General features: G+C 36.1%; 1 protein-coding gene across 1 annotated transcript in view; it reads right to left on the reverse strand.

Moving 5' to 3' along the window:
* The window catches only part of LOC122795974 (dedicator of cytokinesis protein 2-like), a 2887083-nt gene that overhangs the window by 1746815 nt on the left and 1113059 nt on the right, over positions 1-27209 (reverse strand). Inside the window, exon 13 of the mRNA XM_044064456.1 lies at positions 9789-9914. Coding sequence (XP_043920391.1) covers positions 9789-9914 — 126 coding nt within the window. The remainder of the gene's footprint in view (positions 1-9788; positions 9915-27209) is intronic.

The following is a 27209-nucleotide window of genomic DNA, read 5'->3' on the forward strand; positions in this document are numbered from 1 at the left end:
GGTCATATTGCCCCATAACATTGGTGACAGTAGTGCCATGCCCCATCCCACAGACATCTGTGCAGTACAGACTTTACGTCAGAGTTTTCTATCAGTTCCCCTTCAGTTCCTATTCTGCTATATCTTAAAGCATTTAGTTGATGTTGTTCCTTTGTTGGTGCAGGTTTTGTAATGCATGGTTCTTTTGATCATCTAACTAGAATCAGATTCTACACTCCCTTAGTTGCTTGTATGCTGATTCTCTTCACTTTGATTTTATTTTGGATCTCTGTAATAGTGTCACTGCCCAGTCCCCCTTCTTATTCCTTGAGTAGATGAGTACATTAAGTGTTTGCTTTACCTCTTGCTATACTACACTGGGTCGAAATATGCTCCTCTCCTACCACATTTTCCACAGTACCTTAAAGTGGAGATAATCTTTTCCTGTTGTAAGATCTTATATCATGCTTATAACATAATTATATAATGTACCCCCACATCCTCTGCTAATTATATACCATCTCTGAGATCACAAAACAGTGGGGGAAGGGCACATTCAATGATCCACACTATTCCCCATTCCAAAAAAAAGATGGTATTTCCAATCAGCAATTTTTTTGATCAGTTATACTGGCTTTAGCATTTTGATGAAACCAACTATCGATCATATGTAATATATATATATATATATATATATATATATATATATATATATATATATATATATATATAAATATATATATATATATATATATATATATATATATATATATATGTCGTTAGTGCGCATGCGTGCTTGCACACACATACACACACACACACGCACACACACACACACACGCAAACACGCATGCACATACGCCACACACACACACACACACACACACACACACACACACACACACACACACACACATGCACACACACACACACTGCTGTGTGTGTGTATATATATATATATATATATATATATATATATATATATATATATATATATATCTATATATATATATATATATGTACACACATATAGGTGTTTACCTTTGTGTCTGTGCATATACTGTACAAATGTATCAAATCTTGCTTCCAAATGCTGGATTTCTACTAGTAGAACTATTTCTAATCATATGCCTGTGCATACCCACTCATAGGCATAAATGCATGTGTATTCCCTTTCCATGTGTATGCACCTTTATAATATTTACATAGCCTTAATTCCAAGTTCTTAACAATACAACAAATTGAAAATGAGGTTTTCCATTGTCTATAGACACTTTTTTCCAGTCTGTCACCTGCAAAAATAATCACAAGAAGGAAAAATAAAAGTAAACAAATAATACAACAAGTGAGACAAAAACTTCATCCCAACACATATTTAGAAGGACAGCTGTGTGAGTGATATAGTGTACAGATGTCACAATAATAATAGTCATCATATTAAGAATGCATAATATGATATTTCTGTGTACAGATGACTAATTCAATTTTTTTCAGGAGACTACTTACTGGAGGTGTGTGTGTGTGTCCATGTGTGTGATTTGTGTACAGTACTTTTGTCTTATCTCTGCCAAAATTTACTACTTGTTAAAATTGTTTTTGTTTTTTCACCAGGCTGCAGTTGCAACTGGTCCATTTTGATAAATGTATTAATCTTGCTAAACAAATACAAATGAGAATAAAATAATGTATGGCAATTTGTGTAATTACAAAAATTAGAAAGTTCAATGTGAAGTGATTTTCTTTCAGCATTTTTTTTTTTTTATTTCAAATAACTTGGGTAGAAACTGATTGCTTAAAAGCCGCAGAAGGTGATTTATACATGAGAATCTTGGCTAACATGAATGATTGATGTAATATTAATTTCTTGCACTCTAATCATACCCTGGGTCCATTCCCATTACAGTATTAAAATTTCAAAACAGTTGGAGAAATTAAAAAGGAGAAAAGAAGGTAATTAGTGATTCTAAGGAAGAGCTTTATTCAGTGAAATTGTTGCATACAACTTTTCTACAGTGATTTTGGCATATTATAAAACACTCACATCTTAAAGCAAATACTTATACAAAGAAGTGGGTACAAAATGTCATCCCAAAGAAGTGGGTACAAAATGGCATCCCAAACTGGAAATGTGTATGTCCTTTTTATCTTAGTGTGCAAAAAAATCACTTGAACAGTAGTACTTTAACATACAAGAGAAATAACAAGTTTATTAATGCTTTGCTTAGTAAAATGACATCAGCACAGATGGATTATGGGCTATACCGCAGTTTACTTTATGACTGAAACCTTCATTAAAATCATAGAGACTGTGTAGAAACTAAAAAAAGAAACATTTTAAGCCCAGGGCTATTTATGCAGAATTGTTTTTATTCTAAATGTGCCAGCTCTTAGAACATTGTATTTATTATAATACACTGCTAAGTGATAAGCTTGTATATGGCATGCACTGTAAACATATAAAAAGCTTACTGTTAAATAAAGACTTAATATGAGATCAAACATCAAATAAGGTAGAATCCATGGTAACAACTGAAGAAAATGCTATGAAACTGCAGTAAAATGTAAGTAAGTGAACAATTACTACATTGGCTGATACATACAACAAGAGGCAAATATATTTTATTGTATAATGTGTTGGCTGATCACAAGGACATTTTCTTATTCAATACCAATAACACAAGGACAAGTACAAATGCTCCTATAATGTTACAGCAAAACAAAATGGTACAAATTAAATAGTGTGCAGTTGTGAAAGCATTAGAACAAAAGGATGCAATAATTGATGAAAACACTTTAACAGCTGAGTTTCTTTAGCCTGTAGAGCTTTAGCTCTAATTTATTTAACAGTAACTGCAGCTTTGTATACTGAAATAGTTTAGTTGGCATCACAGACATTTTTATATTTTTATTTTCCAGATAAGTAAGGAGGCAAATTGGGAGGTACACTACTAGTGACAATGCTTCCTTCACTGTAATTGGGACTGAGGTCTAGGTTTTAGAACCAGCTGCAGAGTTAGCACAACCACTGGTCAGTGCAACAGATGAGAGACAGAAGTCTCAGAAGAGCATTGTCCTGTTTCTGATTTTATGAAATGAAAAAGAACCACACTGCCAGGTAAAGCACTCTCCTCAAAATGTAACAAAGGCAAGCAAAAAAAGTGATGAGTGCACCATGGACTATGATACAATTCGGAAATAAAATGAATAAATCCAAATGATCTTCTTGATAGATAAAATCCACGTTTATTGTAGACAATAAAAACTGCAGCAAGTAGCAAGTAGTAAGCACTTTCGCGTTGTTACCCAACGCTTCATCAGACATAAAAGAACTAAAAACTCGCCCTTTATAAACACCTGTGTGTTGTGATGTCACAAATCCCTTAAAGAAATAAGCATAAAAACACACAATTTCTCATTAAAACACAATTCTTGTTAAAAAGAATGCTTCAGTTATCTATGTAAAAAATGCTTACAGATCAATGTTTCAGGGGTCTTGAAGCCAAAAAAGGCTTAATAGTGAGTCTCTCATTAAGCCCAAATCTATGGGCTTGTAGCTTCACAATCCATTTACCTTCCCTTTCTTCGATCTTATTTTTTATATGTTACCTAATCTTCCATCGGTATTAACCATTTCAAGGACCAGGAATCTAAACGTGTGGTTGTCACCTAGGTCCAGTATATGTTTAGCCAGTGCATTCAATACATTTCTTCTAGTTATAGCATATATGTGTTCTCTAATACATTCTCGTAATGATCTACTGGTCATCCCTACGTAAAATTTCCTACATATTTGGAAATCAGCTAAATATATCAGATTGGTGGATTTGCAAGTGGCATGATGTTTAAATGTATATGATCTTTTTGTTTCAGGATGTATGCAAATGTGGGTGTTAGCAATATATCTACATTGATTGCAAGTTTGGCAGGCAAAAGTGCCAAATTTCGTGTTCTTTTGCACTGGAATATATGTTCTATCATAACAAAGTAACCTATTTAATGAAAGCATGTTCTTATAGGCTATTCTGGGTCTGGAATCAACTAGTGACCTGATATTATCATCTATCATAAGTAAGTTCCAGTGTTTGTTAAAGATCTTTATAACGTGATTGTTCTTGTTCGTGTAGGGAATGACAATCCTATTGGTACTGGGTGTGTGTGTACATGCCGGTTGGGAATGCTGTGCTTTGGGTCTCTTGATGATCGGAGCTCCCTCATTGGTTCTGATGGAATCACATTCTGAAATTGCTTCAAACACTGATTTCCTGTTGTAACCCCTAGATATCATTTGGATTTATTCATTTTATTTCCGAATTGTATCATAGTCCATGGTGCACTCATCACTTTTTTTGCTTGCCTTTGTTACATTTTGAGGAGAGTGCTTTACCTGGCAGTGTGGTTCTTTTTCATTTAATACTGCTCTGCATATACATTTCTGCCAGGACATGGCCGTTAAGCCTAATGAGCAATTATCGAACTTTGAAGCTGATGGAATATTTGATTTGGATGGACTTGTTGATTTTAATGTCAACCCATTACTCAAATTGACCGCCTCAGATCTCAATGCGGTCGGAGATGCGGCACATTCATTTAGAAACAATATGGAGATAACAATGACTACAAGGAATCTTGAGAACAAGCTCCATAAATTGCGTAACATCCAATGGCAGAAACTGCATATGGAAGCTTGCCTCAACTTTAAATTGGTCCAGAGAGGTCTAAGAGTGCTTAAAATGCCGACTTTCGGCGATTCACAACCGGGGCTTTTAGCCAAATGGCAGAAATGCAATATTGAAACTAGTTTTTCGTATATACGTATATTAATTGAACATTACAATGCCTCTATAAGTGAATTGAAGAATGATATTCAAGCTATATATAAAGAACTAACTGTGTTATTAAGCATTGAACACCTAAATACGTTGCTTAACGATCTGAAACATATGATATCTTCCTTAGACATCAAATGCCTTCATGAGAAAAAACGAAAGCTACAGAGGGATTTCCTCGACTTTAGCAAATCCCACGTTTTTTCCTGGCCCAAGGAAAACATCAATATGAGATCAGATAATTTACATAAACCATCTGACAATTCGCGTAAACCACCAACGGTCATTGAGCAACAATGTAGAGTGGAGTCGACTACTGCCACGTCGCTGACGTCACCAGATGAAGCGGTACGTGTGGATCCAGTTATGGCTCCCACAGTGGAGACACTTGATAATATAACTGATACATCTAACAAGACAACGGCTTCCCGTTCCAATGCAGTTACGATTGAGGCACAAGTACACATTGATTCTGGACTTGATACTGTGACACACTTTGAGAAAGATAACTCTGTGAGAAGTAAAGGGAACGATACGCGTAATAAACAGCTCTCTATTGATCCTTTTGTAATCCAAGCCGAGGACGATTTATTCGGCTTGGGAGAGGGCCTTCCTTCTTTTCCTCTACCTTACAGACCCCACGAAAAGAGAACTTGGTCACCCCAAACAAGAGCAAACAAAAGGAAGTATACAGAAGACAATACGCCATCGATAAAAAAGGTATGGCGATCGAAAACATAAATGAGCCTAGTTTTTCTACTGAAACTGCCACCATTAACAACTTAGTTGTAAATATTTCTAAGTATACTTTAAATGTGTTTGAAATTTCAGTCCTAAATAAGGGACTTGGTTTTATCCCTTCATGTTGCAATGATGTCACTGACATCATTGTGGATGTCAAGCTGTTTACAAGGAACTTAGCTCTAAAGTTGTTATATGGCAAACAGGATGACCAATCTACCAATATTCATACACCTTTCAGAAAGCCATCCACGTTTGTACCTCAACAGCATCCGTTTTTGGATGCTTTTGAGCAAGCTGTAGAGAATGATTTGTTTAAACTTTATAATGATACGAATGCTAAACCTCAATTTTTTAATTTGACACACAACGAGAAACAGGCTCTAGATGGGCTAAGAGGCAATGAGGCTATTGTTATCAGACAAGCGGACAAAGGAGGTGCAGTTGTTGTAATGGACACTTCTGTGTATGTCGCAAAAATGCAATCTATGCTTTCTGACAATGGGACATATTTACCCTTACCTAGATACAGTTTAAATAATCTTATCAAAGATGTTCATGCTATGCTTTATGATTTGATGTTGACCAATGTCATTGATAATGATTTATATTCTTATTTTTTAATAGACAAGCCTTTAGTACCATCATTCAGGGGTCTTCCTAAAATACACAAGGATGCAGTAGATCCTCCTTTGCGTCCAATAGTGTCTAGTCGAGGTTGGCTGACTGAGCCCCTTTCGATTTATCTTGACAAGACACTAAAACCCATTGTCTCAGAAGTTACACATATTTTGAAAGATACTACCAATTTTTTAGAGAATCTAGCAGTTTTTGATCATTCTTTTTCTTCTCATGATGAATGTATACTGGTCACTTTAGATGTAAGATCATTATTTACATCCATTCCTAATGATATAGGTACAGAATATATTAGAGCTATTCTTACACAAAGTAAGCTAACTTCTCATATGATTGACAGATGTATGTCTTTACTTGAGATAACTCTTGAGAATAATGTGTTATGCTATCATAATAACTACTATTTACAAGTTAAGGGTGTAGCGATGGGCACTCCATGTGCCAACGCTTATGCAAACTTGGTGTTGGCGCATTGGGAACATTTGTTTGTGTTTAATAGTAACTCTGAATTCCTTAACCTCCTGAAATTTTACAACAGGTTTGTGGATGACGTATTCCTCATATGGGGAGGAACCGTTGAACAACTTTTTGAGTTCGTTAGTTATCTGAATGCCTCAACTGATTTTTTGAGTTTTGATTGTACTCATTCTTATGACAAGATTGATTTTCTAGATGTGAGAGTTATTAGGAACAATCATGGTTTTGATACTGAACTCTTCAGGAAGGAATGTTGGAGGAACAATTTATTACATCGTGAGAGCATGCACCCTCAACATATCTATAGGAACATCGTGAAAAATCAAACCATCAGGGCCTCTAGGTTGACCTCCACACACACAGCATATCAACAACAGAAAATCAACTTAGCTAACAACTTCATATCTAGGGGTTACAACAGGAAATCAGTGTTTGAAGCAATTTCAGAATGTGATTCCATCAGAACCAATGAGGGAGCTCCGATCATCAAGAGACCCAAAGCACAGCATTCCCAACCGGCATGTACACACACACCCAGTACCAATAGGATTGTCATTCCCTACACGAACAAGAACAATCACGTTATAAAGATCTTTAACAAACACTGGAACTTACTTATGATAGATGATAATATCAGGTCACTAGTTGATTCCAGACCCAGAATAGCCTATAAGAACATGCTTTCATTAAATAGGTTACTTTGTTATGATAGAACATATATTCCAGTGCAAAAGAACACGAAATTTGGCACTTTTGCCTGCCAAACTTGCAATCAATGTAGATATATTGCTAACACCCACATTTGCATACATCCTGAAACAAAAAGATCATATACATTTAAACATCATGCCACTTGCAAATCCACCAATCTGATATATTTAGCTGATTGCCAAATATGTAAGAAATTTTACGTAGGGATGACCAGTAGATCATTACGAGAATGTATTAGAGAACACATATATGCTATAACTAGAAGAAATGTATTGAATGCACTGGCTAAACATATACTGGACCTAGGTGACAACCACACGTTTAGATTCCTGGTCCTTGAAATGGTTAATACCGATGGAAGATTAGGTAACATATAAAAAATAAGATCGAAGAAAGGGAAGGTAAATGGATTGTGAAGCTACAAGCCCATAGATTTGGGCTTAATGAGAGACTCACTATTAAGCCTTTTTTAGCTTCAAGACCCCTGAAACATTGATCTGTAAGCATTTTTTACATAGATAACTGAAGCATTCTTTTTAACAAGAATTGTGTTTTAATGAGAAATTGTGTGTTTTTATGCTTATTTCTTTAAGGGATTTGTGACATCACAACACACAGGTGTTTATAAAGGGCGAGTTTTTAGTTCTTTTATGTCTGATGAAGCGTTGGGTAACAACGCGAAAGCACTTACTACTTGCTACTTGCTGCAGTTTTTATTGTCTACAATAAACGTGGATTTTATCTATCAAGAAGATCATTTGGATTTATTCATTTTATTTCCGAATTGTATCATAGTCCATGGTGCACTCATCACGTTTTTTGCTTGTTTCTGATTTTAAACTATGATGCTCAGTGAAGAAATGGGCAATATCCAATTTCTAGCAGTTTGTGAATTACTGTGCCCACAGTTAACTTGGTTCTCAGGCTGAGAGCCAGGCAATCTGACTTTATAATACTAATCTATTTGGGTTATCTGCTAAGAGACTTGGGTATACATCTGAAGACTTTATTAAGTATAATCTCAAGTGCCTATGTGCATGATGTTAAAGTCTCAGGTCTGTATGGGAGTGCATAATTCAATGTGGAAATTAGTACAACATTGTCAAAAGCATGCATCCCCCTTTTTAACATATCCTTATAACTGTGTCAGTCTTTCTTATTGCTCTTCTGACATTCAACGACTGTCATATCTGTGGTGTCTGGTATCCCCATTATGCCACATCTTAAGTATATCCCTTATGGCTGCTCTTTAGTCTAGGGGTGTGTGGCAGTATGACAGGCAAAGCACCATGCTAGAAATGTCTCTAAATACATTAAGGGTAGCATGAGGTGTACACCATTTACACCTTGTGGGACCCTTTCTGAATATGAGCCAGAATATTTTATGGCACAGCTATGGAAACAATGCATATTATATAGGTATGCCTTATGTTTGAATTGTCCTAATACAATTAGAACTAGAAACAATGTGCTGAGTTGTGCCACCTAAAATACAGTTTGAATCAAAGTATCCTGTATGCTGTAGGACATTGCTTGAGGCAGACTCTTCACAAACACCAGACATAATACTGCAGTATGAGTGTTTTTTTTTTCCAGTGGTCATTTTACTTTCCATTAAGATCTTTTCAGGAAAAAAGAATATTTAACTTCCTCTATTTGGCTTCCTACAATAATCTCTGAAATACTGTCTCTTCCTCCTACCTTATAATGCCAAGCATTGAATTATAGTTCTTAAAAATGACATTCCATTTTCTTGTGATAAAGTCTGGGATTTTTAATTTCAGATGCAGTTTCAGGTCATTAATTTGACTCAGTTATAACTTTTAGTGAGCCTCTCTCTTTCTGTCTGTCTGTCTCTCTCTCTCTCTCTATATATATAAGCAACATTTCAAAATGTTTCTAAGAAAATGCAGGATATACACATTTACAGTATTATAATGAGTTCCTTTGTCTAAAATGTTAAATTCCATGCAATGTTTGTGTTTTCTAATACTCCGATAGTTAACAGTTGGAATTAACAAGTTTTTTTTTTCCAGAAAATGGAAACTCAGTTGTTCTGCCTATAATATATTATCTGAAAAATGAGTTTCCTCTAACTTTTCCAACCAGATTGTTTTTCTTATATACTCTTCACTGATGGCCCAGGAGAACTTCCTCCAGCACAGTCACACACAGGCATTCTTCATTCATCCAGTCTCTCCATTCCTTCCCAGTCACCAGTCACATATATTTTGGTTTTAGTTACTAAGCAACACAAGTAAGTTACAGTAAATAGTTGATTATTTGACACAGACAATGTACTTTGACACTGGATCAAATTGTCTACTTTCGGAAGAAGTGTGTTAGCAGGTGGAACATTCCCTCACAGATCAGAGGTCCTCTCAGTCACTCTGTTACTAGTTGTTGACCCCTTACCTGGCATGATGATTTCGGGGAATCCCAGTTTCCTAGCTACAACAGTACTCCTGTCCACTAGATGGGGGTGATCTTTCCTAATTTGATTGAGATCTCCACACAGCATCTTCATGGAAACCCAGAGTCCTGAAAAGAATTGTAAGACAAGTTAAACTCAGCTAACCTACTATGCCTACAATGACACGTTTCAGGTTTACACAGCCTTCTGTATATGACATTTTTAATGGCTAGCTCAGATTTTACTCAAAAAAGAAGCTCAGTGGTATAAAGGTGGCAAAATTCAAACACACACACACACACACACACACACACACTGTTTTAGTGGAGTGAGTAACAATAGCTTTCCAGTGTCATCAATCTTTGTCATTTCTAAAGTACCATAGTACCGCCACCTAGATCATTCTGACACTCCAAGATTATAGTTAATGAACACACTTAAGATTGGCCAAAATGACCACATTAGTTTTACAGTAGCTGCAGTAAAAAGAAATCTTGTTTCAAAGGATATATACCAATAGTTTTATTTCACAGGTTTCAGGCAGTTAATGTTAAACATTTTAATGATGATCCAGCTTCAAACTTTTATAGTAGAATAATAAAATACTTTATTTAAATTATGCAAAATACTGCCACGTTGGTGGCTTAGAGGGATTAAGCCTTCACTACAACCCATGCAACCCAAGTTCAGTAAGCACCTTGCGCATTTGACGGAGTTGGCAGGAAGGAAGGCATATTCCTATCCTGTGGAGAGGATAAATGCTGATATCTCTGAGTGCTGTTGAAGGCTGGTGCTCAGGGGAGATGGACTTCAGGCTTGAAGAATGGGATAGACAGTGCATGCCCTTTTATGTCCAGAAGGCTGGGCATGCAGTAGTTTCCTATGCCCAGCTAGTCATAGCTTGTGCTAGGCATATAAGGGAAGGGAGGGGACATAGGCCAACAAAAATCCCCAAAACCCTGTAGATGACAGAAATACTCCCAATGCTTGTCCCATGCCTCCCCTGAGTGAAAAAGATAACCTATAAGTTGAGCCCTCAGACGGAAGGTGGATGGGCTTATTGGGTGAGGTGCATAACCAAAACGGGGAAAACAGGGGTTCTGGATGAAAAAAAATATGCAAAGTACACTGGTAATTACATATGCAGAAAATAAACACTCTTGTATAGAAACTGAAATAAACATAAACATAAATACCCCAAAAGGGTTAGGGGGTTAGGTTTGGCATAGTGGTTAAAGTGCATACCTCACAGATGACACGTACAAGGTTTGATTTTCACCTTTGAGAAAAATTGTCTAGGCTTAAAATGGCCTACAAAGGTAAATAGCCTAGTAACTACCTATAAATATTGTTGTACTGTTACCTTTATAAAAATATTATCATCTAGCTGTACCACCATCTTTAAATAATCTATATAGTTTATACTGAGTGGTGCTTAACTTCCTCTGTCTAAATATATAACAATTTCTGTATAGTGTGTACTTTTGTAGGTTTACTTTGTGGCTAGAAGACTATACAAACTTGTGTTGAAAAAAATGTTTTGTGAGCTATATAAGTCCAAAGTTCTAAATCCCACCACTACCGCTAACATATATCAGGCAAAACCTTAGGAGGATATGACAAATGTGCACTGCTCCCTGAGGCTGTGAAAAATATCTGCCACATGCAGTCATTCTGTATAGCTGGAGAGCAGAGTTATGACCACTGACCTTCGAGAATTCTGCCCTCTTTACTCTCTGCTCAGTGCTTTGCAGCGTTAACTGTATTTTGACTTATACTATGTCGCATTCACACATGATCAATTAGTTCCATAAATGAATAATGATTCCTTTCAATTAGCATTCCACCTTTCTGCTTCTGAAGTACACATTGTCTTAGACAGAGCAGTCTGTTACAGCACAGATATTGATCACTCTTAAAATTAGTCAGCTGTGTCATACTACTTTTACAGTAGCTGCAACCAAAGCAAGAAGTCGTCTCTGGCTTCAAAACACAGATACAAACCATTATATTTCACAAGTTTTGTACAATTACCTTGTACATTACAGTAATCAGCCAGTCACACTGTTTTATAGTTTGAGTAATGAATATTTTAGTTAAAATTATGTATTACAAAAATGATAATCAAACATAAAAACATACTCTGCTAGCGGGAAATACAAATAAAAATTCTTGAACAAACCGCGCTCTGTGTCTACTGCTATTACTATGTAAATGGTGACAAAAACTGGCTATTATTAACTTGCAGATTTATTCAGCAGCTGGAGCAAAACAACAGAAGTCTATCTAATCAGGAGTTTAGTGGGTCCCTGGTACAGCACCAATTCTCCCTTTAGTCAGGAAAAGTAGAACAAGAGTAGAGGGGGGACATGCCAAAGGAATCAGTGTTAACTGAATATTTACCAACATTGATCCATACCAGGAAACTCCTCTGTAATATTACTAAGTAATGTGGCACTTACTCTGACGAACTATGCATTACTTTTTTTTCATGTGCTGTAAAGACCTATATTAGGCCACAAACATTGAATAAACACTGAAGGAATTTTTTCATTAAACATTAAAAAAAGCATGACAGCCTACTTATCCAAAGATATAGTTATCTTATGGATATGTAGTTTTGCTTGGGTCTCTAAAAATGTTGAGTAAATTCTCATTTGTGGTAGTTTCCTTTGAGATGGTAATATGTAACTAGATGGCAGCATTTTTTGTAGATAAGTGTCTGTTCATCATTTTTGTTTGAATTTCCCTACACAACAGTGTATGTTCTCTGCATGTTTAATTACTAGTGTTCAATCTCTAATTTTAAGTAACATATTTTATTAGCTATAAGCATTTGTGGATGGTTGATTATTGCAATATATATATAGAAACAGAGAAGCATAATTACAGACATCTACAATTAGAAGACAGGCTGCTTTTTCCTATAGCTACTATAATACTATCGTGACGTCCCTCCTCTGGGCTAGTGATTAAGGAACCTCAATATTCACCACTGACACTGATGGGGAATGTTCACTGAGAAAAAAATACAGACACACACACACACACACACACACACACACACACTGACACTGATGGGGAATGTTCACTGAGAGAAAAATACAGACACACACACACACACACACACACACACACACACACACACACACACACACGCACACGCACATGCACACACACACACACACACACAGTATTTTCAGATGCAGTCCTCTACACCAAATATAATTTCACTTAATAGCACACAGGGAATGCACACTCTAGTCTTGGGGCTGGGTTTTCTCTCCAGGCCCCAAATAAAACTCCCCAATGACCACTATAAAGCTGAGTCCTTAGCCAAGTGTTCCAAACCAAGTCCTCCACCACCCACTCTGTGAAATCAGTGATCTCAGTGCCCCTGTTCAAAGTAGCTGTCTCTCTCTCACACACACACACACACACACACACACACACACACACACACACACACACTCTCTTTGACATTTGATTTTCATACACACACACACACACACACACACACACACACACACACACACACACACACACACACACACACACACACACACACACACACACACACACACACACACACACACACACACCTAGGAAATAAAACACACACACACACACACACACACACACACACACACACACACACACCTGGCAAAGGCTGGCACAGCTTACTTGTTCTGCCACCTCCACCCATACTATAAGGTTGATTTACTGCCACCAGAACACCCAAAGCCAGTTACTTTAAGGTTCTTACCAGCATACCCAACTACACTTAGTAAAATTAATACTTATCAAATGGTAGTGTTTCAAAGACTTTCAGGAATGTGGAGCCACAGTGCCACTAAATAAATGCAAGTACTCTCAAATGTTAAATATTTTTTAGAAGACCAACCATAATGAAGGGTTTAGATATATTTAATAATAAATAAATAATAAAAGAACATGAAAATAAATAAAAAAGAACATGAAAATACTGAATATATATTTACAGTAAACACAAGAGTTTTTATTCACAAGAAAAAAACACAGATGAAAAGACTCAGACAGATACAGAAAAACATTTAGCTAATCTCACTATATGTTCCTAACTGACTGAAGAATTACTGTTCCTAGTTACTTACTACAGCAAGGCAAGATGAAAACTGATGAGTGTCTTATTAGGATTCAAAACAGAGTGCACTCCTCACATCTCTCACTAGTATTCAAATACAGTTTCAGTGCTGGCTACAGAATGACATCACATCTGGTCACCTGATTATGTGATTCCCACACTACCCCCTCACTAGAAACTGAGCCAGTATCATCTGGCACTGTGTCACAATACACAGAACTTTAGCTATGGTTTATTACAGCATCTGGAAACTGTAGAACAATTTCAACACTTCCATCCTTTCTGCAAAAACTAACTAGCTATTATCTGGCAGCATTCAGGCCTGTAGCACTGGCAATTTATTAATAGCCTCTCTTGGAAATCACTGAGTTTGTACAATTGTGAAACAGTGTAAGGCAAGATACAGTTACCGATGCTACAAAAACACTGCAAAGTACTTAGCTTGGAGTAAAGAAGGCAGAATCCTGGGGTGCCAGTGGAAGTCATTGTGCTCTCCAGCCATAACGTGTATTAGTGTAACATTTATCCAGGTGTGGCAGATATTGCTCTTAGCTTCAGGCAGCACTGCACATTTGTCATGATGTATAAAAGCTAGGTATGACATTCTGGATGTCACTTATATGCTTCTTACTTGAAGCTGGGTTCATTATTTTCCAAACACCGTTTCAGTTTTGAATCAATGCGTAAAGTAGCATGTTAAGCTTTTGACTTCAAATATACTTTTTGTGTATTTTAGAATACATGTGTACAGCAGAGTCAGAGAAAAGCAGAACGTACCTACCATTGTGTTACCCGGAATTTTGAGTAACACATTTTGAAAGAATCTGTAGCCTGTACAAATCAGTAGATTAATTCTTGCAGATTGTACTTTGCATAAGTAAAGGGGTCAATTCAGTGATCTAAAAATGCGCATGATAAAATTAATTGTCCCTTGTGAAATTTTCTTGCTAATCAAAGTCAAATAAGTAAATAAAAAAAAGGCTGGATTCATGACCGACTATACTAAATATAAACTATCTTTACATGATCTGTATTCAAGATTATCCCTACTCCATTTTTTGTGCTATCTGTTCACTCAGACAGATTATACTAAGTGTACATGTAGTCTACATTTTGTGGTAACCTTTATGAATCCCCTCATTATTTAAGGCTGCAAGAAAATCAGTAGGAAAACTAAAATTAAGAGGAAGAAGGTTGGAATGATGCTTATGTTGTCTATTCATTCAGAATGGTATGCATCTAGTGTAGACGTTCATGAATCCAGACCAATGTATGTAAAAGAGACATTTGACAGTTGCACTGCATGCCATTATTTGCTGGGCATTTTTTTTCACCAAGTGCCAGTTAATAGATTTAATGACGATAGGCCTTCCAAGACTACTGCATTTGTATAATAACAGCCTAAGTCCAGAATATCTGAAGGCACCTTAAAAACATTAACTACCTGTTAGTAGTAATACCATTACTTATTTCATTGGTAGGACAAAAACATAGCTACTTTGGTTTATGTCTGGCTTATATTGCTATTTTTTTCAGCAAAAGAAAAATTGTATAAAGGTAAAATACATTTTCTGTATCTTACCATAGGGTCTAATATTTGAAAAAGCCATCCTTTTCTGCAACTCAAACCTGATATTGAGTTAGTTATATAACATACCTTCAGTGGTTCATAGAAAATGACATACATATGTCTTACAATACTAAAACATTTTATATCTACATCTGCAATGTCTCTATATTCACATTTTTTAAGAAATGTTTCTATCTCTGGCATCCACAACACAGATTCTTTGTCACATCTTAATATTTTTTCCTTATCCATATGCCAGTTGCAATACACTGATAACAATGAGATAATGATCATATCTTGTAATAGTGTTATTTGATATGCTAGCTGTTGTCAAACAATTTTGTGTCTATCCATCCATTTATCCATTTTTAAACTACTTGTTCTTGTGAAGATCCTTGAGCAAAAAGCTGAGAAGGGCAAAACAAACTATCTTTTTTTTTAACCAAACTAGCTTGTCCTCAACAACAGTCACTTTCAGCTCCATCAGAATCTCCAGCTATTTCTATTTAAACTGAGAACTACAATCTCCCCAGCATGTCCTCAGTTACTTCTATGCTCTTTTCCCATGGAGTTATGCTTGAAATACCTCCTGTGGGAAGTAGCCAGGGGAATCCTAATGACTAAACAAACTCAGCAGGCACTTCTAGTCTGTGATTTTCCTGTACTGGCAAGCAAACAAATAGTTCAAGAAGAATCAACCCAACAAGCATGCACTGGGACTTCATTTTCTCTGTTAGCATCTACTCAAAGCTGGTGACCACAGATAAGGATGGGAATACATAATGAACAGTGAAATAAGAGATTTATCCTATGACTCAGCTCTCATTTTACCACCACAGTCCAGATTAACACCTGAAGTGTGTCCATCACTGCACCTATCTTCTGGTTAGTCTCTTGAGCCTTTCTGCCCCCCAGGCTCTGAAATATTCATGCAGATTTTCATCCCAAGCAACTTTACAATCACCACACCAGATATCACAGTCTGTTTAAACCAAGAGAACAACACTGCCTGCAAACAAGAAGGATGCGACCCTGATGTCTTCATACTGGTACTAACAAAGAAGATCAAGGGGCTCTACACGTACCTTAGACAGAGTGACTAAACACCCTGTCACTATACTCCATGTCGTATAGACTTCTTAGGTGAGACTTATGCCTGGCCTACAGAGCAATCCAAGACCCAAACCTAATGAACTTGCTGCATATCCATAAATCAAACAGGACTAGGGCTACACATTCCAGGGACCTAAATAGGGCTTGTGACTTAAATAAGACATACTGGAGGGACAGATTAATCTCCCAGCAGCTGCAGTGTCTTTGGAACAGGGTACCAATTCATGTGAAATAGAGCAACTCTATGACACTGTTCAAGAGGAACATGGACAAGTGGATGGGGCACCAGAAATTCTTACTGGGGATACCACACACAACCCTCCTGGACACGGGGCAGTCATCACCAAATGTAATCTTGGATATTGACTAGTATTTTCATGGTATTACATTAGGATGAAATGGCTAGGCTTAAAATGACCTCCGGGTCAATAGCCTAGTAATCTCATATGATCCTTTGATTCTACCATCCTATGATCCTACTCTACAAACATCAGATGTGCCTCAATATCCTGCACTTTAACACTACAAATAGGGAAATAGATAAGACATACATTTGACAAAATCCTTCTTCAGCTTTGACCATATTTTTTCATAACACCAAGAATGGTGATGTAGTTTTCACTTAAAAAAAAAGCAGTGAACAAACAGCACACAGCAGCAGCCCAGTGAGTCTGTACTTCTGTAGAACCTCCTACTAGAAGTTACATGATGAGAGGTCACATGTTGTCTGCAAGTTCCACAAAGCATATAAAGACAATACTGGCAAACCCTGACTTGTCTATTTATGGACAGAGTTGGCTTTATTTTACCTTAAACATTTCCAAATAAGTTGATAGGTAAGTATTAGGCTAACTGCCCTTGTAGGTCATTTTAAACCTAGCCAATTTCCCTTAAAGGTAAGAATGAAATCCTATATAGTGTGTGTGTGAGGTAAATACCGTAACTATTATGTGAACCCTTAACTCAACTGGTTCTCATTTACCCCTATTATCTTGTTACAATGTGACTGTTGAATGGTCTGAGCCCACCATCTACCTCACTGCCTCTTCAAAGCAGAGGATGGCCACTAGGCCCAAAAGTTCTTCAATATAATCTTTCTAAATCAAGAGGATGTCATTTGCTGAGGCAGCTGTACCTTTACTTAACCAGGTTCTTCAGTTTCCCCTCTATCTGGCATCTGAGTACGGAAAAGGTAAGTCCAGAGAAACTCTTGCTAGCACTGCATGAGTTCCTTTACCAAATGTAAATAGAAACACTTCAAAAAAGCTAAAATACTAATAAGACACTAAAAGCCAATTCAGTTATGCAGCTGGGAGTTCTACAATTACATATGGTCACTGAAAGCTGTTTCATCCACCTGGACCAACAATTCCTGTTTTTTATAAACCATCAATGAAAGGCAATGCAGTCTGAATCCTATTGGCTGTCTCTTGAATAAACTACAACTGTTTGCTGTTACATCTATCTCTGTTGCAAAAAATCTTCTATCTACACAATCAGGATCTATACGTACTTGAAGTTACTCTGCTATTGCTGATACACATGCATTAAGACACATAGTATGTTATGTTAAACAAAGGTCTTTGCAACATTGCTGAAATAACTTTTGTGGACAAATCTTTTGCATAACTATATCAAAAGAAACAAATGCAGGGAGAGATAAAAACTTTAAGAAAGTAACACAGTTCCAACTCTGTCAACATTTGCATCTTTAAGGCTGGTCTTCATAGTCCAGGGATTCACATGTTTATAGCAGTAATCTGCAAAGAGTGATGGTAAGTGGATATGCAAATCCCAGACATTTGCATGAATACAGAAATGCAAAGGAGTTGTTATAAACATGACCCCCATCACAAAAGTATAACATGTTTAACGCCCAAGCAATAGGGTGACAGCTAATATGTGATAAAGGGGCCGTAGGTATTTGTGTAAGAGCAAGATTCATAGATCTGAATCTATAATGAGGTAATTAGCATACTAAGGGTCTATATTAGATGCACGAAAAGATTTTAGCGCGAACACTCACATGAGCAAAAATGCTGGAAATTGAAACCGTGATTGTGGGGTCGTGTTACAGTGAGGAGTGGGATACTTGCCCTTTCCTCACTGTAGTGTGACCTCAGAGTTAGAATATATATTTAGAGGGGGGAGTGGGGTGCACAGCCCCCCACAACTGCAACTTCGATTACCGGCATTTTCGTTTATGTGAGCGTTTGCGGTAAGGTCTTTTCGATTTTATAATATAGACCTGTATACTAAGTGTATAAGCAACCCTGAACTTATACTAGTAAGTGCCAGTTTTCCTGGAGAATATGGGGATATGAGGTGGAGATCTCTTGGAGAAATGTATCATTTTGGTGCTTGTGCATATCTGGATATATTACTGAAGGGATTGGTTCATAGGTTAGTACTAGGCTAACTGCCCTTGCGAGCCATTGTAAGCCTAGCCAATTATCCCTTGTGAGACTCAAACCCTGCATCTTGTGTTTGTAAGGCAAACACCTTAACCATGAGGCCACCCTCCCAACCCCTGGTTGAGGAAATGCTTAATTTTAACGTCTGTGCATACTCAAGGCAAACTTATGAAGAGGTTGCTGAGGAAATAATTCATTTGTGTGTCAGGGAAGTACTTGTGCATACTGGTCAGACTGCTGAAGTGATCACGTGGCAAAATAATTTATTTTGTGTCATTTTAGTGCTTGTGCATACTTAAACAAGGGATTGCTAGGGAAAAATAATGAATTTGTCTGTCAAGAAAGTGCTTTCCATAATTGGACAAACTACTGAAGGGATGACTGGGAACAAGTTTGCCAAAGGAAACTGCAATATCAAGTGTAAGTATCACTTTTAATAATGGTTGTGCGTACCATGCAGATGTTAGACTATGAATTGCAAAACCACCTCATAGCATATGCCACTTTACAACATTTCCCATTTACGTCTCACTATTTTTAAGGCCTTTCACATTAGCATGAATGACTTCTTTGAATCTTGTCTTTGCTACACTAATTCATAAGCATAAGGAATACACCTACCATATATGCACAATCAACTATGAATACAGACCTATGTCTCTCTTTTTTTTTTTTTTTTTTTTTTTTTTTAGGTATATGAAACACTTGATGATAACTAGATAATTGTGCTGCCAGAACTTAATATATTTGTACAGTAAATGGGTTGATAAGAACTTTTTTACAAAATCCCATAGTCAATTGAAATAAGTTTCTTGATAGCATTTAGAATATTACATATTAAATTCATTTCTAAAGTTTATGATATCACAGAGTTCCAGTCTAACAGTTTTGCAACACTGCAAAAATAAAAATGTTGGTGCACTTAAGAATAAGTAATATATATATATTTCTAAGATGCAGAGAATTTGCAGCCAACTTAAAATAATGCTAGCATTGTCTGTTGCGAAAAGTATAATTTGATTTGAAGATAGCTCAATAATATTTTACAGCAGAAGGTATACATTTATCTTTCTGGGAAATTCACTTTCTCAAATGAACTTAGAACTTCATTTTTAGTACAAAATGCTAAACTTTTCCTGGTTTATTGCAAACCTTAAAATAGTATTTCTCCACTAGTTATACATTATCTACTGTGCATTTTATTCTGAGTAGAAGATGCCTCGGGTAAGAACATTTGCAAAGAAAGCTCAGCTTCCCTTATGAAACGAGAGTGAAATAAAAGAAAAGTCACTGAAAGAATGTCACTGCTTATTTGCATAACAATGCTTGAGAGAATCATATCATTTTTATGCTGAGATGTTCTCCATACATCACTTAGGCTGCACCAGAGATCTTTATATTAAGCAAGCAGTGACTCAGTAGCATGCTTGTATTGACATTGCGCCTCTACCTTCCTTCCTTATCCATATCTCACATCTGTAGACTCAAGGGCCATAATAAAGAATTTAAAAAGGAGAATATTATTTGGTTATCAATACAGTGAATAATTAATTTTTTTATGTTTCTCCAGAAGTTTAGGGATTTTAATACCATGGCACAAATGGACCCCATTCCTAAGTCAGGGTATAGTTAAAGATCATATTATATGAGTTGGACTACAGTGTTTGATGTTTGACAAGAATACTCATCTCAGCACCAACAATGTATGCAGAATTGTCTCTGCCAGTAGTTCACATGGGGTGTATGTATTGTCAACATATTTAAATAAGATTTTTTTTTAATTATTTTCTCATTTGCTCCTCCTCCTACAACTATAATTATCTGTGTGTTCAGTATTCCAGATTGCACTAGCTTATACTTGCAAATTTCAATATTTATGATTTTATGCATCTTAGTATACATAACTAGTCACTAAGAGTAGCTATTTTATTAATGAATGTTGTATTTGTTCTTTTTTCTTAACTACAGTCTCTAGTTTTCTTGTTTCTGTTTTTTTGACTATTGATATCGGATGGTTTTGGGTGATAATTGCGTCTTCATTTTTCACTCATTCTTTGTGGTCTGTACTGCCAATGCTTGTCTCATGATTGTATCGTCTAATGTTTGCAGTCTCTAGTGTAACAGCCTTGCTATGTGATTGTGCCTTTTAGTACAGAGACCCTTACTCATAAGTATACAAAGCCACAACACAATGTAACCTATGTATAGGCAATATTTGTCTCTATCTCCAAAATGTCCTACAGATTTTGAGAAAAAAAATGGATGCAGTCCACTATCTTAAGCAGCCATTATTAAGCTTACATATTTTGGTTTCAGTTCACTTGGCATTAGCTGTTCATGTATTTTGATCAAAATGTGTTGTTCCAGTAGTTCTCCATACATGCTAGTATAATTCTGGCTTTCCAGTTTTCCTTTTTTTCTCTCTCTGTAGGACTTTCACTTCTTGGCTGACTTCCAAACCTACACTTTTTGAAAATGGCTCTTTTAATCTGATCAAGGATGTCGTCTTGGACTTATTTTCTTCATGGCTTTATAACTTTAACATTGTGTGGATCTGGTGACAACAACAATTGTATATGCAGTCCTACAACTGTAGACCTATACCTATATGTCATTTTCAAGGATGTCAATGTCTCCGTCAGACCTAGAAATATATAATCTTGCTATTTACTGTTTTTTTAGGTATCATCAGGTAGTCATTAAGCATTTTTTCTTGCTTTGTGCCTGTGTCATCCATGGTCTCAGCATCCTTGGTCTAGGATATCCCCTAGCTTTCTCAAATAGACTGGTGTTAACAACAGGTATTATAAGTTAAAATAGAGAGGGCAAGCAGATTCATTGTTTGAACTTTATTTCTGGGTGTCAAGGTAGTTTTCAACATTAATTTCTGTCTTCTGAGAATATGATGGGAAAAACTGAATCTTGGTATGAGCTTTATTCCTATATGTGAAAGCAGCTTTCAGTATTAGACTGACTATTGAAGACATTCATTATTAAACTTTGTTCTCATTTGTTCATTTGTTCATGCTGTATTGCTGACCCTTTATCTATTCCTAGATATGTATGCACTCCCTCTCTCTGCAGTTCTTTTTTATAACATTCCTCTCCATGTTGATATTATCGTGGTGTTTCCATTGTTAGCTATAAATGCTGTTTGTGTATTTCTCAAAGCCAAATGTCCTTATATCGAAAGGTTTATATCACTTATAGTTATGTTTTCAGTCTTTTGTTAATAAGCAATAACGTTTTAAATCAAACACAAAAATAAAGCAACATGTCTTTATTATGATTGTTTTCTTGAGATCAAGCTATATCTGTAGTGTAATCTGTTGAGATACAATGTATTGGAAAGAGGGCAAGGTAGATCAGGCAATGATGGTAAAGAATCACCTTAGAATATTGCTTGTGTTTTTTTTTTGGTATAAAATTGCCTTAGAAAATTTCTTGTTGGGATGTCACTCCTGGGATAATAATTTGTTTTTTTCAAGGTTCTCTTACAAAGTGGAACACCTATTTTTTATAATAATTGCAGGATGATTTATCAGTATGTGGGGAAGCATATATATATGCAAGCACTGTATAATCCAATTAAAATTCTATCAAATGCTTTTTTTGCACTCTATCCATGTCATACTGAAGTTACAAATCTGTTTAAAATGGTCCATCATGGCTAAGTTCAGTATACATTCTGTTTCACAATATGATGTAATTTTTACTAAGTAAGGTTCATCCTGTGGTTTACAAAACATTTATGGAAGTCTCCAGAGGTATTTGGTAGCTTATATGTATAAGGGTGCCATTATATAATGTGTTTGCTGTAAGACAAATACTGATAATTAGCAGCTAAATATCCTGCCCTCTGTCTTCATTAGTCCCTGGTGACTCGGCATGACATTAGACAGCTTCACCCATGACTAAAGATGACCAACCTCTACAAGTCTGTCAATAAAGCTGCCCATGAATCATGCAAAATACAGCATACCTGACATTGAAAAATATTACAATGTAGTACTTATTGTAGTGAATGCCTGTGAACCAAGGAGTTATGTGTGTACAATGGTCATACAGTATTCTGCTGTTGTGCTAATGTTATATTTTCATGTGGTTTTACAATGCTGTCTTATTACAATTCTATTATTGTAAGTATGTGACAGGTGTTGCTGGTGTAGCATCCTTTATAATTCATAAAGTTATAATGTCATAAGTGTCTTCAAGTTTTTCTAATTCAATGTAAATGTATTGATGTGTCTTTTGGATCTGCTGTCCCATGTAGTATTATAAATACTTTGCCTAACAGCCTGGGTCCTGGCTGAAAAAGATATTTGAACCATTGTACTTACCCAGTTAATATACTTAAATAATAATAATATACTTGGACTTGCAGCTGTCCTGTTCGATTCTCAGCTAGAGTGTCTTCTGTGTAGAGACATGCATGAATGGGCGTACCTTCATTGAAGGTTGTGCGTCAGAGCTGGCAACTCGGCACGTAAAAATGTACTACCAATCATTAGCGGACCAGAGTTCTGCTGTGGCAACCCCTAACTGGAAAAAGCCGAAAGACACAACAACAACAACATACTGATTCTGATACTTAATGGAGGCTGTATTCACCTGCCTCCAGTGTAATCTTGCAATATAAAGCTGGACTGGAAATAAAGTTAATGGGATTAGGGCTGGCTGAAATGATTAAGATGGCCCTGCAAAGATTAGTGACATCATTGGTCTCCAGCTGCACTATTAGAATGAAGCCCCCACCCAATCTCACTGGAGCGGCAGGACAGCTGGAGTGCTCAGATCAGTAATAACAAGACATGGCTATATCTTACCCAAACCTCACTCTAATTAATTGGCTCTGTCTCACAGACTTACGATATGTGTTTACTTTTCAGGTGGACCAGAGACATTTGTCTTAGGGTTATTCAGCTTATGTTATCCCTCACTAGTCACAGTCATATTATTATCTGCAGTAATTTCTGTCCACATTTTATTTGATAGCATATTATAATAATAATAATACATAAATCAACGTTCTTGTAATTATAAGCCAATATGAACAGTGTTTGCTGTGACCTAAAGCCATCTGCAATTACAGGACATTAAAACAGTATACCAAAAATCCAGTTTGTCAACAAAATGGAAGCCATTTTCAGAGAAAAAACATTTACTTAAAAGTTTGCTATATCAGGGTGGTTCTGTGCACAGAGCACTGCTCTGTTTATACCACAATGAATTTTATTCTCCAGACCTGTTGCTGATTTTCTTCTAATTGGATTTTTAGTAACCCATTCCAGATTACAGAAGACATTAAAGTGATGTTTTGATTAATGGGGTGATATCAAAAGAGTTGTCACTCTCCATTTAGGGCATCTGTTCCAACACAAATTCTCTTTTACTATAATCTTCTCTAAGGGTGTGCTTGTTTTTATGGGACTTGCCAGTACATTTTTCTTTCACTACATGCTCTCAGTATGGAATTATATCAGTCTGCTGTCAACTGTTCCCACCACAGGCTACCTCGTTGTTTTAGATACAGCCTATGCCATAGCTTTGGTCAGTTCTCACTGCTGCAAGACATCTATTCATCCCTTTGCTAATAAATTAATGTCAACTAATTGCAGCAAATAAAATAAAAAACTACAGACTGCTCACTATAGAGCTTCAACTAAACTTGCTGTTTTTTATGGATATAGTCAACTACTGTATGTTTTGCATACTAAAGATTCTCCACGGATTTCCAAATCAAAGATATGCAATCATAGTAAGTAATTCAAGAAGGTCAGTCATTGTTTTTACATTCTGATGGTATTTTAATATATTTATATTACTATATACACATCACAATGCAGTACAAGCTGTCTATTTTACTAATGGCATGCTGTTTTAGAATACACTCACTACTACCTTGTATATATGCTAGAACCCGCAGTGATTATGTTTTACTGTATGGCAACCCAAGACAGGTAAACATAACCAATACTGTAATATACTACAGAGGAATAACTGCTAATCATTACACAGACTGAATATGAACAACACCTGCATGATATATTACAGCATAACTCCTACTTTTATGTTGTTGTTGTTTGTCTTTCGGCTTTTCCCGGTTAGGGGTCGCCACAGAGGAACTCCGGTCCGCTAATGATTTGCAGTTGATTTTTATGGTGTTGAGCTGCCAGCCCGATGCCCAACCTTCAACAAAGGCACGCTCATTCAACGCATGTCTTTCGAACTCCCACTCGACTGCGTAGAGGACATGCAGACTCTTCACAGAAGGCACTCCCAACCCAAGTTGAGAATGTAATGTCTGTTTTCATGAGCGGTTTCCTTGCAGTTTTAGTGTATCATCAAACACATGGTCTAATGCCTGTTGTTTGTAAGCATTACATTTCCCACATAAGTACTACCTTTTAGGAAATGAAGACCAGAAAAGGGCGCATTTATTATTTTCTACAGTTTTGTCTACAGGTAATTTAATCAATGTAATCAATATAATATTGTCCTCTATTTTACACATATTTATTGGTGATACTGACTAATGAAATAAGATTTTAAAAGTTTCTGTCTATGTTTTACAATGATCCCATTTAATGCACATCTATGGGTACAAGCAGTGTGAAAAGCCAATCTGAGCACTAAAAAGGACCTAGCCGGACTAAGAGGTCCATAAACTTTCTCAAATGGATGGACATTTCTAACAGGTATAGTTTATTGCCTTTCAAAAATCTTAGTTTTGCAGCAGCATATAACCAATAAGGTAGTATTTGTATGCATCAAGTTACTAGTTCTGATATGATGAAATAAAAATTATGTATTTTTGAACAGCAGGTGATGTTTTATGAGAATATGATACATTAAAACCTTTCAGCCTTTCAAATTGTTAAGACTTTTTTGCATTCATTTTTTTCTGAAAGGCAGAAATTGTTTGTACCTTGACAGAAAAAAAATTGAGGCACAGTGTAGTAAAGCATGCAGGTCATGTGGTTAAGTTGTTTTCATTTACTTGCACACTGTAAAAATCATTATGTGCAAAAGTAACTTACCCCGTGACATGCATGGTACACAATTTATTTGGTTTTTTTCAGCCGTGACACTGAGAATAAGCTGCAGAAATACAATAACTATTCTTGGGTTACATGACTAACAATTACAGAAGTGTATAACAATCATCAACATGATAACATGCAACAATTTTAATTTGATGAGATTAAATGTATACAAAGTCAAATACTTTTCAGTCTAATGTGTAATCATCTGCACATACACTAGATAACCAGCAAATCATAACCATCATGTGAGCTATAATGTGCAAACAGAAGGCCATCCATTCCTCTTTTACACTACAGCTACTGCAGGCACCATTAACAGCTACAGGGAATAAAATAAAGGTGTTAAAGCTATGCTCACTTACTGTCTTTCTAGGGCTTGCTATGTATTGTGCTTATGGTCTCTGTCTTCCAGTTCCTCTCACTACAGAGATACAGAGTCACATGCAGACACAAAGCTGAGTTTTAGACATAAGGATAAACTATATCCCTAAATGTGGAAAAATATCTATCCATACCTTATATCTCCTTACTATCCCTTCTTTAATCAATTCCTTACTTCTGTCAACTTCTCTGCCCCGGCTTTCTATCTAAATATGCCATGGGCCTGCTTTACTCTTACTTCATATTGCAATGCCGGTTTGTATTATACTAACTTACCTTTAATTTCTCTATAAACTGGCTAAAATTTCTCTATTAAATCATTGCCATGCTTCCTATATTTATTCTTAACCAATGTTTTCATATTATGCCAAATTTGGTATAATAATTTAAACTATATTTGTTTTTTGTGTTATTTTTAAATATTGTAAAAGTATTATTCTTAAAATATTTTGCAATACTTTGGAGCTTTTCTCCCTAGGCGTCTGCCGAAAATGAAATCTTATCCAGTCAGACTTTCCAGGTAATCAAATGTCAGTCAATCAATAAATAAATATGGCACCATACCAGTATATCCGGGACATGCAGCAGTTTAAATGCTATGTTAGTATGAAGACAACATAGTTTTTTTTTTAAATGTCTTTATTAAAATATCACTTAAAACATAGACATAAATACATTTATTTATTTTTTTATTTTGACATTTGTTGACCTGGTTAGTCTGACTGGACAACAGCCTTTTTTTAGCAGCGGCCCAAGGAGAATAGCTCCAGTTGTAT

This window comes from Protopterus annectens, chromosome 2.part2 (assembly GCF_019279795.1).
Source record: "Protopterus annectens isolate FY-2018-M chromosome 2.part2, PAN1.0, whole genome shotgun sequence".
In the NCBI taxonomy this organism is placed as follows: Eukaryota; Metazoa; Chordata; order Ceratodontiformes; family Protopteridae; genus Protopterus; species Protopterus annectens.